This window comes from Podarcis filfolensis, assembly GCF_964270895.1.
Source record: "Podarcis filfolensis genome assembly, chromosome: 6".
Lineage (NCBI taxonomy): Eukaryota > Metazoa > Chordata > Lepidosauria > Squamata > Lacertidae > Podarcis > Podarcis filfolensis.
The window spans coordinates 40,573,526-40,591,068 of NC_139609.1; the positions used below are offsets into that span (position 1 = coordinate 40,573,526).

The window sequence follows — 17,543 nt, forward strand, 5'->3', positions numbered from 1 at the left end:
GACACCATAGGAATGCAACAGCAGCAGCGCATGGCTAAAACAGACTGTAAATGAACCCATGCCCCCTTAAGATGGAGCCTGTAAGCCTATACACATTACCTGAGAGTCCTCCTCATTGAGTACATTGGGACTTACTTCTGAGTAACCAGGCAGGGAAGTTTCATTTGATTGGGAGGAAGGAGGGAGAACAAAGGAGCAGCACTATTTAGTACAGTGGTACCTCAGGTTACATACGCTTCAGGTTAAAGACTCCACTAACCCAGAAATAGTGCTTCAGGATAAGAACAGAAATCGTGCTCCGGCGGCGCAGCAGCAGCAGGAGGCTCCATTAGCTAAAGTGGTGCTTCAGGTTAAGAACAGTTTCAAGTTAAGTACGGACCTCCAGAACGAATTAAGTACTTAACCTGAGGTACCAATGTACAGTTATGATGCTTCAACTGTTCTTAATCTACCCTGACTACTATAATCCTATACCCAATTTGATTTACCTGTGTCAAAGCCCCATTAAACATTATGAGAATTACATCTGAGTAAAGATGTGTACATTGTACTTAGAATTTGCTTTGAGTGCCTGGACTTAAGCAGAACACTTTGCTTTTGCCACCCACCCACCCACTATTTGCACAAAATAACTTCAAGGGAATACCTGTGCCAGATGCTTCCCAGCTGCTATGAAAAGTGAACAGCAAGACAAGAAGCTGGATAGAAAAGCAGGAATCAGAAGGTCTTTGGGACCCTGGGGCGTTTCTATCAGCTTGTGTCCAAAACTTGCAGTTTGCTCATTGGCTCAAAACAGGGGAAAAGGTCTTGCTTGTTTCTCTCTCTCCCCTCTCAGGAGAGGGAACAAATAGCTTGCTTTCACCCTTTGTAAAGGAAGGTCAGAATCAAGGCCAGGGTCCCAAGACACTGTGGGCTTCCTCTGGCTCTCTTCTAAAGAGCCTACTGAATAGGTCTTCCTGTGCAGCTCTAACTGGTTCCCGTCACTGAAGAGAGCAGCTGGTAAGTCATATTGCTGCAGGATTTCCATCTGTTGAATTTGTTTCCTGACAACAGGGAGCAGTCCTCCCCACAGATCTTCAATGTCCGTTATGCACTTGTGTTATACCTAAACACTTTTGATCTTTAGATCTTGCTTTTCCAGATTGTTCTTTCTACACCTTACCTCTTCTTGTCTTATATGCATCAGCCAGTAGTACCAGGACTAAGTTCCTAGCCAAGTTTTGTTACACATGTTTTGTTTGTTATTATGCATTTCTTACTTTTTCCGAGAAAATGTCAATAAAAATCAATTGAAAACAACAACTGTGGATCCTTAGGAGCTTCTGGGTCTGACAGAACACAAGCTTGTTCTGGCTGCAGTGGAAAAAAGGCATCGTTTTGTTTATAGAAAAGGGTGCGCTCACAACTCAAGATCTAGCTCTAATGGAATTCCTGCCTATGTTTACAAAATTAGAAAGTGTTACAAGGCAGATTTTGTTCATTGCGATCATGCAAAGAGCTTAATATGTTAGCTGCATCAATGCATCTTAATGAACATACAAGAACTCTCCCTTGTTACATAACCAGTTCTTGCTGTTCTGTATTGTTGGCCCCACTCTCAAGGCAGTGTTTAAATGTGCTTATAAAGGTAAAGGGACCCCTGACCATTAGGTCCAGTCGTGACCGACTCTGGGGTTGCGGTGCTCATCTCGCTTTATTGGCCGAGGGTGCTGGCGTACAGCTTCCGGGTCTTGTGGCCTGCATGACTAAGCCGCTTCTGGCGAACCAGAGCAGCGCACGGAAACGCCGTTTACCTTCCTGCTGGAGCGGTACCTATTTATCTACTTGCACTTTGATGTGCTTTCAAACTGCTAGGTTGGCAGGAGCAGGGACCGAGCAACGGGAGCTCACCCCGTTGCGGGGATTCGAACCACTGACCTTCTGATTGGCAAGTCCTAGGCTTTGTGGTTTAACCCACAGTGCCGCCCGCGTCCCTAAATGTGCATATACATATAGTAATATTGGTGGGTTAAGCATACAACTCTGAGCTGGATTGTGGACGGAGAATATTCCATAGGTTTTATTGTTTTTCAAATGCATTTCTGTTCTGATTGAATAAACAAAGTCAATAACAAGGTGAAAACTGAGTTTGTAAAGTGATTTTGTAATGTTTTATAGGGGTTGCTCATGCGCAAGCAGGCAAATATCTCCCTGGCTGGTTGCAAACACCTGGCTGGGCTGCCAAAGTAAACTTTATCTGTCCGGAGCACCACTCACCCGTGGCTGACTCAGTCGCTGGCAGGATCTGTGAGTGGGCGTTTCTTAAACTTCTTCCAGTAAAGAAGCTCTTTGACGCCCAGTCTCCGCCTTCCCTCTCTGCGCGAAAGCCTTCTGCGCAAAGTGGGTGAGGGCAGCGGAGGACCCTTTCCCTCCCCGCTTGTCCCAGGCAAGGAGTCATGGGACCGCCTCGCCACTGCCGGCTCCTGCACCCCCTCTCCACTGGTGCTATGCTGATTCTCTTCCCCATCAGATGAGCTGCTTCTCCCGATCCCTGGACGCTCTCTATAATCCCTCTGGCTTTTGCTCTCTCCCTCCAGCACTGATGGCAGTTCCCTGACAGATTTCCATGAATACATTTGTGGAATTGTTTGGGATGTCCAATGCTTTGGGGGAGAAGATGTTTATAAAAAATTCTAGAATAATGCAACAGGATTTACTGCTTACCCCAAGCTTGGCACTATTGAACCTGTCGCGATTCAAATCGGGTTTTAAAGAACAATGTTCTTACTGTTTATCTTCCTGTGACTAGGTGGACAATAACGAAAATCTGGAACAATTGCACCTGAACTGAACTGAATTATTAGTATGATATATTCTAGCATATAGCCTTCTGGGAGAAACTCCCTGATAAGCTATAGGTATTGGTGGTGGTGGTGGGGAGGACAGAAAAGAGATCAAATTGTGACCATTGTGTTTCCTTTTTTAAAATATTTTTTTGTTTTGTTATACACATATGTTACAAATATACAAGCATACAAACATACATTTCATACAATCCTTAAAAGTGTTCAAATATACCTACACTCAATCCCACAAATAATTCCTTTTCCCATCACCATCCACCACCCCTCACCCCACCCTTGTGTTAGACTTCCAATCCACTCAATTACAATTTCTTTCCACTTCCATTACTTTCTTTCACACACCTTTAACCTAATTTCACACTTCTTTTTCTATTACACATTGTTATCCATCTTATTTAGTATTTTGGTATTTGAAATGGAACTTGTTTAGTCTAACAGGAGTTCTGATTTTTCGATATGATTTTGCAAGTATCTTTCAAACACCTTCCAGTCCCTATCTATCTTCTCTTTTGAGATCCTTCCAATTTCTCCCATTGCTTTGGATATATTGTAGTACTCCAATAATTTGGCAAGCCACTCTATTTTTGTCGGTACAATATTACTTTTCCAATTTTTCGCAATCAATAGCTTTGCGGCTACCGTTGCATATAAATATAAGGTCTTGTCGTCTTCCTTTAGGCTTCCTGGTACTATTCCCAATAAAAAACCTTCTGGTGTTTTCCTAAATGAATATCTAAATTTTTTTTTTCATTTCATTATATATTGTTTCCCAAAATTGTTTTATGTTTAAACAATTCCGCCATATATGGATCATAGTACCTTTTCCAGTATTGCATCGCCAGCAGACATCGCTACAGTTCTTATTCATTTTTGCTATTCTTTCAGGTGTTAAATACCATCTATGTTGCATTTTAAGGTAATTTTCTTTCAGTATATAACACATGGTGAATTTCATATCTTCTTTCCACAATTTTTCCCATTGTTCAAACATAATATTTTTCCCAATATTTTGCGCCCATTTAATCATTGATACTTTAACCAATTCATCCTTTGTTTCCCACTCTAAGATCGGATTATACAATTTAGATATATTTTTTTATTTTTCTTGTATTAAGTATTTATCAAATTTTGATATTTCTTTTTCAAACCCTAACTTTTTGTCTTTCGCTAATCTATACTTAATTTGAATATATTGGAACCAATCACTAATATGAGCTTTAATTTCTGTATAATCCTTTAATTCCAATTCTCCGTTTTCTTCCTTTAATACCATTTTGTAGGTAGCCCAATTTTCTTTCATATTTAATTTTTTCACTGCGACAATTTCTGCTGGCGATGCCCACCAGGGAGTTTTCGGTTCTAGGAGTCTTTTATATTTCTCCCATATTTTATATATAGACTTTCTGACTATCTGCCCTAGGAAGCCTTTATGTACTTTAACTTTTTCATCTATTAGATAGGCATGCCATCCAAATCTCGTCTCTACTCCCTCTAAATCCAATACATCCGAATCATCTAATTTGATCCATTCTTTTAGCCAGGTCAGACCCACCGCATCATGATATAACTCCATGTCAGGGAGACTAAATCCTCCTCTCTCCTTCTTATCTATCATTATTTTGTGTTTTATTCTTGGCTTTTTCCCTGACCATACGAATTTAGCCAAATCTCTTTTCCAATTATTAAAACATTTATCTCCTCCTAGTATGGGGATACTTTGAAATAAAAACATCATCCTTGGTAATATGTTCATCTTTATTACCAATATTTTCCCTAGTAAGAAAAGATTTAATTTCCCCCATACTTGCAAATCATTTTTTATTTCATTCCATGTTTTCCCATAGTTCTCATTACTTAAATCTATAGTGTTTGTTGTTAAATTTATTCCAAGATACCTTATATTCTTTTTGATTTCCAATCCTGTAATTTCTTGTAATTTCACTTTATCTTTTTCTTCCATATTTTTCACTAACATTTTGGTTTTCCCATAGTTTAATTTCAATCCTGCTAATCTGCCATATTCGTTCCCAGTCCCAGGTCTAGTCATACTGTTGCCAAAACAAAATATAATCTATGCAATATTGAACAGAAGGCAAGCAGATAGACTCCTCTGGCCTCCTTAGCCAGAGGTCAGAGTTGCTGAAACTACCCCAGATCCAAACCTTTCAGGAGCAGAAGGCATCCTGCTTAGTGTAAGTTTTTATTTTCTTTATTGACAGTGCTTTGATTTGCACGGGGAGAAAACCCTTCTTGGAAATGTCATGAAGGAAATTAACCTTTGCTGTTCCAAAGAAGTGAAAATAGGAAGGAAATATTTTAATTCCGATTGCTGCTCTTCCCCACTCTCTTTTTCCTGCTTGGTGGAATCATTCATTAGGTCATTTCCTGCCTCTTTATGGGCATGATGTACAGTAATATAGGCAGACTTTGTTCTCATTTCCTACAGGCGCATTAGCCAAGAACACAGGTGTGGCTGCTCTAGTGGTATCAGATTCGGGTTTCCCTCAGCAGACAGCAGACCAATCTGCAAAAGGAACACCTAGGTGGGTTTGAAGATGCTGCTGCAGCTGCTCTCTGTCCTCTGGGAGGCCTTGTCCCTGCAGGTCGTTCTGGTGTTTCTGGCTACATTTCTACTTCTTGCTGATTACAAGAGAAATATTCGCCCAAGGAATTACCCCCCAGGGCCCATGCCTCTTCCTTTGCTGGGTAATATGTTACATGTGGATTTCAAGAAGCCTCACATTTCATTACAAAAGGTAAGGATGAAGGAAAAACCCATGGCATGAATTAAATACTACACTGCTGTGCCAGATTTGGGGTGGTGCAAGTGGTTCCCTGGCATAGGGCACTGAGCCAAGTGGGCAAAGAATTGAGAGGATCGATCATTGTGAAGATCCATTTATGTGTGCCAGATTTTGGTCACTCTCAGGGTGCCATACTACCAAAATATGCCCCTACACTGCACTGGAAAGGAGTGTAAGACCCTGGCTGGAGAAGCAGGTTGAGATGCTTCCAGGTTTAGCATCCTGATTCTGAGAGAGGTCAGCCTGATGTCTGCGAGGAGCCCATATGTGGGGCACCTTTCTTTTTGTTCGTTCCCAGAATATGGTATCCAGAAGTGTTTTGCCTCTGAACTTTGAGGATCTATTTTATTCTACAGTTATTTGTAACAAATCTGGGTCTTACAACTGCCTTTCACTTACCGTGGTTGGCAGAGTATTTTTGTGTGTGTTTGTATGTTTTGTTGCTCCTTGTCCTACCTTCCCCACTTTTATCTTTGCAACAACTCTGTGTGGTAGTCTAGGCAAAGTTACTACATGCAAATAAGCAGCAGCTCTTGTGAATACATTGCAGGTGGAGGATGGAGGGGGCCTGTCCATGTACAGACCCTGGAAACCATTTTGGCATTTATGATGTCCCGATATACAGTGGTGCCCTGCAAGACAAATGCCTCGCAAGACGGAAAACCCGCTAGACGAAAGGGTTTTCCGTTTTGGAGGTGCTTAGCAAAACGAATTTCCTATGGGCTTGCTTCGCAAGACGAAAATGTCTTGCGAGTTCCTGCGGGGTTTTTTTCCTCCTCCCCTTTTTCCCAAGCCGCTAAGCCGCTTAACAGCTGATCGCTAAGCCGCTTATCAGCTGATCCGCTAAGCCGCTTAACAGCTGATCCGCTAAGCCGCTAAGCCGCTTATCAGCTGATCCGCTAAGCCGCTAATAGCACTAATCTGCTAAGCCGCTAATGGGCTTGCTTCGCAAGACGAAAAAACCGCAAGACGAAGAGACTCGCAGAACGGATTCTTTTCGTCTTGCGAGGCACCACTGTATTTGATGGCAATCAAAGTTCCCTTCTTCCATATAGGCATTCAAGAAGCACCAAGCAGACAAATTAATGTATAATATATAATATATAATATATAGAGAGGATTGTTAGGTGTAGTGAAGGGTTAACCTTCTATGCCTCGTGCTTGAGGGGACTGGCTTACAAGGGAAGTAAGCCAGGACTTGACGAAAGCAGCTTGGAATGTTGTGAACTGAGTGGAAATCGAAAGCATTCAGTTCAGCCACTGCAAGGAGAGAGGGGAGGCAGAGAAAATGCAGCTTAACACGGATGGCTGTTGTGGATTGTAAATGCGCTATTTTGTTTCCAATAAAGAGATATAAGGACAGAAGAACCGTCTGGACTGATTTACTGCCCTTTCGACACACAGGCGCTGTGTAATTCTGCTAATTGCTTTACGACCGCTCCGAAGCCACACTGTGTGGAGAGAAGCTGGAGAGGCTCGCAGGGGAAGCATGGCTGGGCGCCAAACAATAAAGCAATAAAACTATCATTTCTTACATTCTTCCTCAATCTCCATTCAGCTTATAGAAAAATACGGCAATGTCTACAGTCTTCAGGTTGGAAGCATGAGGTTTGTGCTTGTGAATGGATTGCATCTGGTGAAAGAGGCTCTTGTCCATCAGGGTGAAAACTTTGTAGATCGACCAAGTAGTCCTGGTACCCAGGAAATATTTGGGACATCTGGTAAGTTTCTTTTAATGTTGTCAATTATTTAGATAATTAAATAATTCATTTTTATTTTTTATTTTTAATGGTCTGCATTGATTGGGGAACCTTTTAGATTATTCCTCAAGTTTAAATATTCAGGACTCATTGTTAGATCTTTCCTTAATCTTCATTTTCATTCCTTGCATCTTTAAACTACTAGTAGTAAGATGTGTCATAAAAGTATACCTACTAAACTGTTTAGATTAACTGAACTCACCATTCAGTATTGAGTACTGAAGATAAACAGCTTGTAAATAAGAACCTGGCATTATTATGGATGGAGGAATCTGTCAGTTTTTCTTTCAATCAGTTCTTCATTTTTCCATTCTTCAGTTTGAAACACTTACACATCAGAAATGCTCCAGTTTGTGCATTGTTTCAGCAAGTGAGACTGAAGTAAGATTGCATTTAAATTCAAGATGAACTGAATTTCTGTCCCATCACTAGTAGAGATGGAATAATAGTTAGTGCTTAAGCATGAAAGGAACAGGTAATATCTTCTTCATAGTCATTTATCTGTTGTTGTTGTTGTTGTTTAGTCGTTTAGTCGTGTCCGACTCTTCGTGACCCCATGGACCAGAGCACGCCAGGCACCCCTGTCTTCCACTGCCTCCCGCAGTTTGGTCAGATTCATGTTTGTAGCTTTGAGAACACTGTCCAACCATCTTGTCCTCTGTCGTCCCCTTCTCCTTGTGCCCTCCATCTTTCCCAGCATCAGGGTCTTTTCCAGGGAGTCTTCCCTTCTCATGAGGTGGCCAAAGTATTGGAGCCTCAGCTTCACGATCTGTCCTTCCAGTTAGCTCTCAGGGCTGATTTCCTTAAGAATGGACACGTTTGATCTTCTTGCAGTCCATGGGACTCTCAAGAGTCTCCTCCAGCACCATAATTCAAAAGCGTCAATTCTTCAGCGATCAGCCTTCTTGATGGTCCAGCTCTCACTTTCCATACTGGGAAAACCATGGCTTTAACTACACGGACCATTGTTGGTAAGGTGATGTCTCAAGAAAGTAAAATCACTCACTACCTCCATTTCTTCCCCTTCTATTTGCCAGGAGGTGATGGGCCCAGTGACCATGATCTTCATTTTTTTGATGTTGAGCTTCAGACCATATTTTGCGCTCTCCTCTTTCACCCTCATTAAAAGGTTCTTTAATTCCTCACTTTCTGCCATCAAGGTTGTGTCATCTTCATATCTGAGGTTGTTGATATTTCTTCCGGCAATCTTAATTCCGGTTTGGGATTCATCCAGCCCAGCCTTTTGCATGATGAATTCTGCATATAAGTTAAATAAGCAGGGAGACAATATACAGCCTTGCCATACTCATTTCCCAATTTTGAACCAATCAGTTGTTCCATATCCAGTTCTAACTGTAGTTTCTTGTCCCACATAGAGATTTCTCAGGAGACAGATGAGGTGATCAGGCACTCCTATTTCTTTAAGAACTTGCCATAGTTTGCTGTGGTCAATACAGTCAAAGGCTTTTGCACAGTCAATGAAGCAGAAGTAGATGTCATTTATCTACTTATAGGGCAAATCCTGGAAAAAGGACTACAGTTCACAAGCCAACCTAAGGAGGGATAATGACGTTAACATAGCAAAATGAAACAAAAAGAAAAAAGAAAATAAATCTATTAACCACGAGGAAAGGAAGGGTGTGAATAATTACAGAAGGGGCTAGAGTGGGACCCCCATTTTAAATCTAAACCAGTTAATTCCGGGGGGGGGGGGAGAATGCCTGAGTAGCCTAAGGAGAGGAAGGAACAAAATATATTAACTGCATGACTTCTTCACCTGTCAGTATTTTTTTAATGCTGCTTTTCTATCGAGAGTTCCCACAGTGTTTAACAGGACAAAATAAAATTAGTATTAAAAATTCTACCCAAACAGTGAAACACACAAAAAGCAAATCAATGAAACAGCAGTAACAGCAAACGGCAGAATTCAGAGCAAACAGATAAAAGCCACCAGCACAAATTGGCTAGTTTCTAATGCCTTGCAGTCTTTCCAAATGTCATCAGCAGGCAAGCAGAATAATGGAAAGCAGAGGGGAGTCCATCTTGGAATTAAAAGGACTGATAAATCTACTTACTTGCTCTACGTACTTATTACTCCTTCCCATCTAGGAATAGTCTTCTCTAATGGTCTCGTCTGGAAACAACAAAGACAATTTGCCTTATCAACACTCAGAAACTTTGGTTTGGGCAAAAGGTCTTTAGAAGAAAGAATACAGGAGGAAAGCCGTTACTTAAACGAAGCAATAGAAGCTGAGAAAGGTGAGAACCAGAGTCAACAATCCTGTGGCCCACCTATGATACTTACCTTAAGTTGCTACTTTGTATGAACTAGGTCAAGACTACATCAGCTAGGTGCAAAGCTGTGTGGCATTATTTCTTCACACAAATGTAGCTCTGCTTGGGCTGGAATGACCCTGTGATGGCGAAGGGGGTGTTGATAGGAAGCTCCACAGAGGCTCTTTGTGGTGCACAAAAGTTCTAGTGTGAAGCTCAGTGCGGGAACCTGCCATGGGAGCTAAAAGCCCCTGAACTAGAACAGAATAAGAACAAAGATTGGGTTTTGAGGATATCTGCAGATTTTTGATAATTTCTACAACCAACGTCGCAAATAGAGTAGGGTTTGAAGTGCAATATTTTTGGTATATCAGTGTGTCTCTATACTGTCTCTGATGGGGATGGTCTTATCCTTTTTGACAGCCATTGTTACAAAAATGCCCTTTCCTGACCTCCTGCCTCTCAGATCAATATCACCATACTGCAGAATAATCATTGCCTATGGAGAATAAATATAAATGGGCCTCAGAGTCCTGAGTGTCCCAGGTTAAATTACAAGATATAATGTTAATATGAAATGATTTCTTCAGCTAAAACAAATCCTGCCTCATCAACATCCAACCACTTTCCCCGCCTTCTGTTTTTGTTATATGGAAGCTAGAAGCACCCCAATTCCTTCTGCACCATTTTCTCTCTCTCTCCAGGGCAGCCATTTGACCCTCAATTTCAGATTCATAATGCTGTTTCAAATATCATCTGTTCCATCACTTTTGGGGACCGCTTTGATTACCATAACAGCCGTTTCCATAATTTATTGCACCTGTTTGAGGAGACAAACCGCCTTCAGGGAAGTTTTTGGGTTGTGGTAGGTCTTCTTTGAGTTCAACAGAATTGCTTTCATTCCAGACACATTCCCACATTCTTGCTGACTGTGCAATCATTTGCTTTGGGTCCTCCTGTTTCTTCATGTTCTCATTCCTGTTTTCTCCCTTACTATTCATTCAAGTCTCTTGACTCATCCATATTCCTTTGCCTTCTAGCTTTTTTTATCAAGGCACTAAAGACTTTAGTATTGTAATGTGTATTACAGCAGAGGTTGTGTTTTTAAGTGGCTGGAGGTATGCGCATACCCATTCCTCAAACGCAGGTGTCCAGTGACCCACATCCAGTGGAGCTGTGGGCATGCTATTAGCATTAGCAGAGTATCAGCAAAGAAGTGAGGCTGTAGGTATTTGGCATCACAAAAGCTTCTTTATTTACAAAATATCAAAATAACAAACATGGCTGAGTGTGAGCAGCAGCTTCACACGTCTCCTCTGTCCGAGTCTGAGTTCTGTTCCCACACTCCTATCACTATGGAATGTAAACAGTGGATCACGAGATCCAGCAGCAAAAAGAGAATGAAATTACTAATAGGAGGGCTGTCACATGTGTGACTGAATAAAATCGCTGTGTATGTGAACAGGGTGTGACTTGATCCTACACAAACCTGTTCTGATCTGTGAATGGAAGCCCCATGCAGATGCATAACATTAAAGGGAAACTCTACATATTCATGACATGAGCAGGCATTGATAAAGGCCTTTTTCAAATGATGGCAATCATCTTCTTGAGAAGTCAATCAGTGAATTACAGGTTGTATTCGTAGAACTAACCACAATGATGCCATTTGATTTGCAATCTGTACATTCTAACCAAGAAGTTAAGACATTGCCATGGGGTCCCATCGTAAGCAGTGGTGAGTGCAATATTTGCTCTGGTCCCAAGAGAGTCTGCCATCTTTGAGCCTGTGCACACCAGCCTTTATTACTGCTAGCTCCTTTCCCATGACAACGACATGATGTGAATGCTTTTTTGAGAGGGTTTTTCCTTCACATATATGATATTAGTGTTTGTTTCCTCAGCTGTACGATGCATTTCCTACTGTCATGAAGCACTTGCCAGGGCCCCATCACACACTTTTTAAAAAATGGGCGCAGGTGAAATCCTTTGTGAGAGAAATCATTGAAAAACACAAAGAAGACTGGAACCCATCTGAACCCAGAGACTTCATTGACGCCTACCTAAATGAAATGGCCAAGGTGAGAGATGAAAAGGTAAAAAAGTATGTATCTTTAATAACAAAACAGTAGTAGAAGGCAGAGAAGCAATATTAAAAATCATAACTAGTCATGTGGCTTGTCTGAATGGTCCTTAGTGCCTGACCATATTCTTTCTGTTGAATTTATGACTTCAGACAAAATACATTTCTGCATGCACAGAATATGAGGTCATATATTTTGTGGGGAGACACCTCCCCACTTGTTCACTGCTAGGATTTCACCACTTGTCGGTGGTTTGTGAGAGCAAACAGTTGACATGACTAAAAGAATCTCTGCAGTGGAGGCATCTCATGACCAAAGGATTCAGATGCCTGAATAAACCCAGACCAGGAATTATTGACCAGAACAAACCCAAACTTTATGCCAGCATCAGAGAGTCACAGGACTCTTGACTGGACCTTCCTAGAGGCAGGATTGTTGTTGTTTAGTCGTTTAGTCGTGTACGACTCTTTGTGACCCCATGGACCAGAACACGCCAGGCACTCCTGTCTTCCACTGCCTCCCGCAATTTGGTCAGACTCATGTTTGTAGCTTCGAGAACACTGTCCAACCATCTTGTCCTCTGTCGACCCCTTCTCCTTGTGCCCTCCATCTTTCCCAACATCAGGATCTTTTCCACAGAGTCTTCTCTTCTCATGAGGTGGCCAAAGTATTGGAGCCTAAGCTTCACAATCTGTCCTTCCAGTGAGCACTCAGGGCTGATTTCCTTAAGAATGGATGCGTTTGATCTTCTTGCAGTTCATGGGACTCTCAAGAGTCTCCTCCAGCACCATAATTCAAAAGCATCAATTCTTCGGCGATCAGCCTTCTTGATGGTCCAGCTCTCACTTCCATACATCACTACTGGGAAAACCATGGCTTTAACTATACGGACCTTTGTTGGTAAGGTGATGTCTCTGCTTTTTAAGATGCTGTCTACGTTTGCCATCGCTTTTCTCCCAAGGAGCAGGCGTCTTTTAATTTCGTGACTGCTGTCACCATCTGCAGTGATCATGGAGCCTAAGAAAGTAAAATCACTCACTACCTCCATTTCTTCCCCTTCTATTTGCCAGGAGGTGATGGGCCCAGTGGCCATGATCTTCGTTTTTTTGATGTTGAGCTTCAGACCATATTTTGCGCTCTCCTCTTTCACCCTCATTAAAAGGTTCTTTAATTCCTCCTCACTTTCTGCCATCAAGGTTGTGTCATCTGCATATCTGAGGTTGTTGATATTTCTTCCAGCGATCTTAATTCCGACTTGGGATTCATCTAGCCCAGCCTTTCGCATGATGAATTCTGCATATAAGTTAAATAAGCAGGGAGACAATATACAGCCTTGTTGTACTCCTTTCCCAATTTTGAACCAATCAGTTGTTCCATATCCAGTTCTAACTGTAGCTTCTTGTCTCACATAGAGATTTCTCAGGAGACAGATGAGGTGATCAGGCACTCCTATTTCTTTAAGAACTTGCCATAGTTTGCTGTGTTCGACACAGTCAAAGGCTTTTGCATAGTCAATGAAGCAGAAGTAGATGTCTTTCTGGAACTCTCTAGCTTTCTCTAGAGGCAGGATTAGAGTCACTGAATCCCCTGGTGATCTCTTGACATGTGGGGCTGTCAGTAGGATGGTGTTTTTAATGACAGCTGAACTCCCTGGTGCATTTTCTTTGCTTTAAGGAGGATGCCCCTTCCAGTTTCCATGAAGAAAGCCTCCTACAATCAACACTGGATCTCTTTCTTGCTGGAACAGAATCAGTTTCTACAACCCTGCGCTGGGCTTTGCTGTACATGGCCATATACCCAGAAATTCAAGGTAGAACTGTAGTTGACTCATTTGCCTTTCATTACAGTCGGAATACTGCAGCTTCAGGTGGACTCGTCAGAAAACACATATTCCCCTCAATAAAAGAATGAAGTCTTAAGGCATTGCTGAAACTTGACTAGTGAAAGTTCTGTGTGCTTTTTCAGTTGAAGGGAATTTCACAAATGAGATACCGCTACTCAGGAATGTCTATCCCTTGTCACCATCTACTGGGTACTCAGTGGTGGGACATCAAGATGCAGTTTCCTTGCAGATATTGGTTTATGTCTGTTCTCCTTGTATTGACAGCAGATTTTCTTTTCTCTGCAGCAAAAGTCCAAGCAGAAATAGATTCTGTGATTGGCCAGTCTCGCCAGCCAGCAATGGATGACAGGGACAGCATGCCGTATACCAATGCGGTTGTTCATGAAATTCAAAGAATAAGCAACATTGTGCCTGTGAATACGCCCCGGATGACAACTAAGGACACTACACTCGCTGGGTTTCATATTCCCAAAGTAAGTATTAAGATGATACAATGGTACCTTGGGTTAAGAACTTAATTCATTCCGCAGGTCCGTTCTTAACCTGAAACTGTTCTTAACCTGAGGTACCAGGTTAATGGGGCCTCCCGCCTCTGCCGTGTGATTTCTGTTCTCATCCTGAAGCAAAGTTCTTAACCCGAGGTACTATTTCTGGGTTAGCAGAGTCTGTAACCTGAAGCGTCTGTAACTTGAAGCATCTGTAACCCGAGGTACCACTGTATACCATTCTTATTTTCCTTTCCTCTTCCGTCAAGATACAAAAACTTGAAGCCAGAGTTCTAAATGAGGGTTGGCCAACATGAGGTCCTCCAGATGTTGTTCAAGTCCAACTCTTACCAACCTGAGCCAGCATAAGCAATAGGCAAGAATGGTTGGATCCAGGAGGCTCAGTACTGCTGTAGATAGTTGCACAGATAAAAACACAAAGAGTTCTCTGCCAGTTTAATCTACTATCTTCTCTTCTTTTTCTTTGAGAGGAAACCATATTGATTCCCAACCTGACTTTGAATGTCTTTTAAAATCTATATTGGAACTGTACTTTTGTGGGACTTCATTGGATGAATTACTTAATAATGAGAAGTAACTATTGCTTTCAGAACATATCCTTGCTCTGTCAGGGGATAGAGGCTTAGTACTACTATAATTTCAAAGAGAATACAGTGGTACCTCTGGTTACGAACTTAATTCATTCCGAAGGTGTGTTCTTAACCTGAAACCGTTCTTAACCTGAGGTACCACCTTAGCTAATGGGGCCTCCTGCTACCACCACACCACTACTGTGTGATTTCTGTTCTCATCCTGAGGTAAAGTTCTCAACCCGAGGTACTACTTCCTTGTTAGTGGAGTCTGTAACCTGAAGTATTTGTAACACAAGGTGTTTGTAACCCAAGGTTACAAACTCAAGGTTACAAACTCGAAAGTGCCTTGTCATTTTTATCTACTTTCTTCTCTGCTTCTCCTTTGCCAGGGAACCACATTGCTCGCCAATTTGACCTCTGTGCTGTTTGACAAGGATGAGTGGGAAACACCCAATGAGTTTAATCCTGGCCATTTCCTGGAAAATGATCAGTTCATGAAAAGGGAAGCGTTCTTGCCATTCTCTGCAGGTAAAAAGGTTCATGGGCTTCTCATCAGAACTGCAACAGTGACAATATGATGGTGATTTGGTTGCTCAGAGCCTTGTGTATTGCTGGGGTTACCACCCTATTGGGACCAGTGGTCACATTTGGGATTTTGAGGAAGTGCTCTGTGTGCATGTCACAAAATGGCTGCCATGGGAGGTGGGATGTTACATGAAATGGTGTTGATATACTCCCCCCCTCCACCCAGTAAGCAAGCAGTTTGGATTTTTTAAGGGAATATTTACTGGGACCTTTCTCAGCTGCCCTAGAACAGAAATCTACTTCCATCTGGATCTTGAGCAACTAACTCTGTTTGCTACACCCTTAGATAAGCTATATGCAGATTAGGGAGATTCCTAATAAAATAAACATGAAATTGAAATTTTCTCCAAAACTACATATGAGAGAAATTCATGTTAATTGAAATGTATCTATTCCAAATTCTCAAAAACCAGGATCATATTTGTTCAGTGTTCCCATTTGCTTCACTAGGGAATACAGAGGACTGATTTCTATCTTTATTTTGCAACAACATACTGTTTTAAAGTATTTGTTCTCTCAGTGTTGTTTTAAACTGTGCAGCTGTTTACTGTAGCAAAAGCTCTCCACTGAAACAGTCTTCTTCTCCCTCTCTTCCAGGAAAGCGAGTTTGTCCGGGAGAGCAGTTGGCGAGGACTGAGTTCTTTCTTTTCTTCACTGCCCTAATTCAGAAGTTCACTTTCCAAGCTCCAAAGAATGAGACATTAAGCCGTGAATATAGGATGGGTTTGGCATTGTCTCCCCTGCCATACCGGATATGTGCATTCTCTCGCTAAGGGACCCATCTTATAGCATTGTCATTTCTTTAAAAAGTTGGATTAGTTTGTGGGGCAGAAACACGCCTGTGGCTTAGTATTAATTATGTTAAGCCAGAATTGATTAGGACTTAACACAAGTAAGTAGGGTTGGGATTGCAGCCTGTACCTTTAAAAAAAGTGCATTCAATTCACATTTACCCCCTCAAGGAATTCAGGCAACTATAACTTAAGGCTGCTGGGAATTGTAGCTCTCTGAAGGGTAAACTACATTTCCCATGATTCTCGGGGGTGTGTATGCATGCAAATAATATTGTTTCATTGGTGAGGATCCAAATTCTATCCCCCCCCCCACTTCTTGGTCAGGCGGTCTATCCCCCATCCCACTATTTTCAATATTATTATGTCCTGGTTGTAGTGAAGAAAAGGCATTGCTTGCTCTAATGGAATTCTTGCCTATGTTTATAAAATTAGAAGATGTTGCTTTGAAAATATTGTTACATAACCAATTCATAGACTCATAGAATTTCAGAGTTGCAAGGGACCCCAAGGCTAATCTAGGGCTGCCATATATCTGGGTTTTCCCAGACACATCCAGGAATTGGGCTGCAAAATGATGTCTGGGCAGATTTTTGCTGAATTGGCAAAATGTTTGAGAAAAATAGGGGCACTTTTTTAAAAAACAACAACAACAAAATTTATAGATCCCCATCTTAAAGTAAACAACCCCCCCCCCAAAAAAAGCTCAACAACTTAACGCTGGGGAAAATGGTCAACCCCCCCATCTTTCACGCAATGTGGGGCTCAAACCCATGAGCCTGAGATTATCTTTGTTCTGTATTGCTGGCCCAAACCCCAAGGCAGAGTTTAAATGTGCTTCTAAATATAGTAAAATTGGTGGGTTAAGCATAGAACTCTTGAGTTGTATGGTGGACAATGAATATTCCCTAGGTTTTATTATTTTCCCAAAACAATTTTGTTGTTCTTTAATAAACATGGTGAAAACTGAGTCTGCAAAGTGTTTTCCATGAAAATCGTTAAAAATGGCAATTTTGCTGTCAGGGAGCACATATTGCTGATACTCACAGGGGCAGGGGCAGAGGAGAATGTCAGAAGATGCATTCTCCCTTTCCATCAGTACTATTGTGTCCAGTTGAAAACATTCAAGCAGAAATTTCCTGGGGATATTGTGCCTGCAGTTCTTTGGGAGTCTTGGGCTTGATGTGTGCTTGGCCTGAACCAATCTCTCCTGTGATGTTCTTTGGGAGAAGGAACAAGGAGTCTTAAGGCCTTTGAACAAATATTATTGAATAATAAAGGCTTACTCTCAGTTCTTTCTAAAATTATATTGGATGCCACTGTAGGTGGACCTGCTGGTTAGAAGTTGTGCTGGGAACAAAATATCCAGCTTTCGCTCAGTGATAGAGACTGGGAGGTTTTGTGGTGGAAATTGCCTTATAAATCAATCTTTGCTTCTGTGAGGGAATTATCTTTGAAAGTATTGCACAGCTGGTATTTGA

General features: G+C 41.7%; 1 protein-coding gene and 1 long non-coding RNA gene across 6 annotated transcripts in view; one reads left to right on the forward strand and one right to left on the reverse strand.

Moving 5' to 3' along the window:
• Positions 1-347: 347 nt before the first annotated feature.
• On the forward strand, positions 348-16,726 carry LOC310765791 (cytochrome P450 2J2-like). 5 transcript variants are annotated; one of them, XM_083621290.1, is made up of 11 exons: positions 574-999; positions 2,158-2,286; positions 5,290-5,599; positions 7,206-7,368; positions 9,517-9,666; positions 10,386-10,546; positions 11,586-11,762; positions 13,440-13,575; positions 13,894-14,081; positions 15,076-15,214; positions 15,869-16,726. In XM_083621290.1, exons 3-11 carry the CDS (start codon positions 5,399-5,401, stop codon positions 16,042-16,044), a joined length of 1,491 nt encoding a protein of 496 aa, XP_083477416.1. In that variant the 5' UTR covers positions 574-999; positions 2,158-2,286; positions 5,290-5,398; the 3' UTR covers positions 16,045-16,726. The 5 variants fall into 5 exon arrangements, with proteins under 5 accessions (XP_083477413.1, XP_083477416.1, XP_083477417.1 ...); XM_083621287.1 differs by lacking the exon at positions 2,158-2,286 and having other exon boundaries at positions 348-999; positions 11,586-11,777; XM_083621288.1 differs by lacking the exon at positions 2,158-2,286 and having other exon boundaries at positions 575-999.
• The window catches only part of LOC310765803, a 30,436-nt gene continuing 29,596 nt past the window's right edge, over positions 16,704-17,543 (reverse strand). The window contains exon 2 of the long non-coding RNA XR_014549810.1: positions 16,704-17,007. This is a non-coding gene — a long non-coding RNA (uncharacterized lncRNA). The remainder of the gene's footprint in view (positions 17,008-17,543) is intronic.

What these genes read in the sequence shown, in the direction of transcription:
- LOC310765791 (XM_083621287.1), top strand. Translation starts at nt 5,399, where the DNA reads ATGCTGCTGCAGCTGCTCTCTGTCCTCTGGGAGGCCTTGTCCCTGCAG. An exon ending in CTCACATTTCATTACAAAAG is followed by an intron (nt 5,600 to 7,205) that starts GTAAGGATGAAG and finishes ATCTCCATTCAG; the next exon opens with CTTATAGAAAAATACGGCAA. An exon ending in CATATACCCAGAAATTCAAG is followed by an intron (nt 13,576 to 13,893) that starts GTAGAACTGTAG and finishes TTTTCTCTGCAG; the next exon opens with CAAAAGTCCAAGCAGAAATA.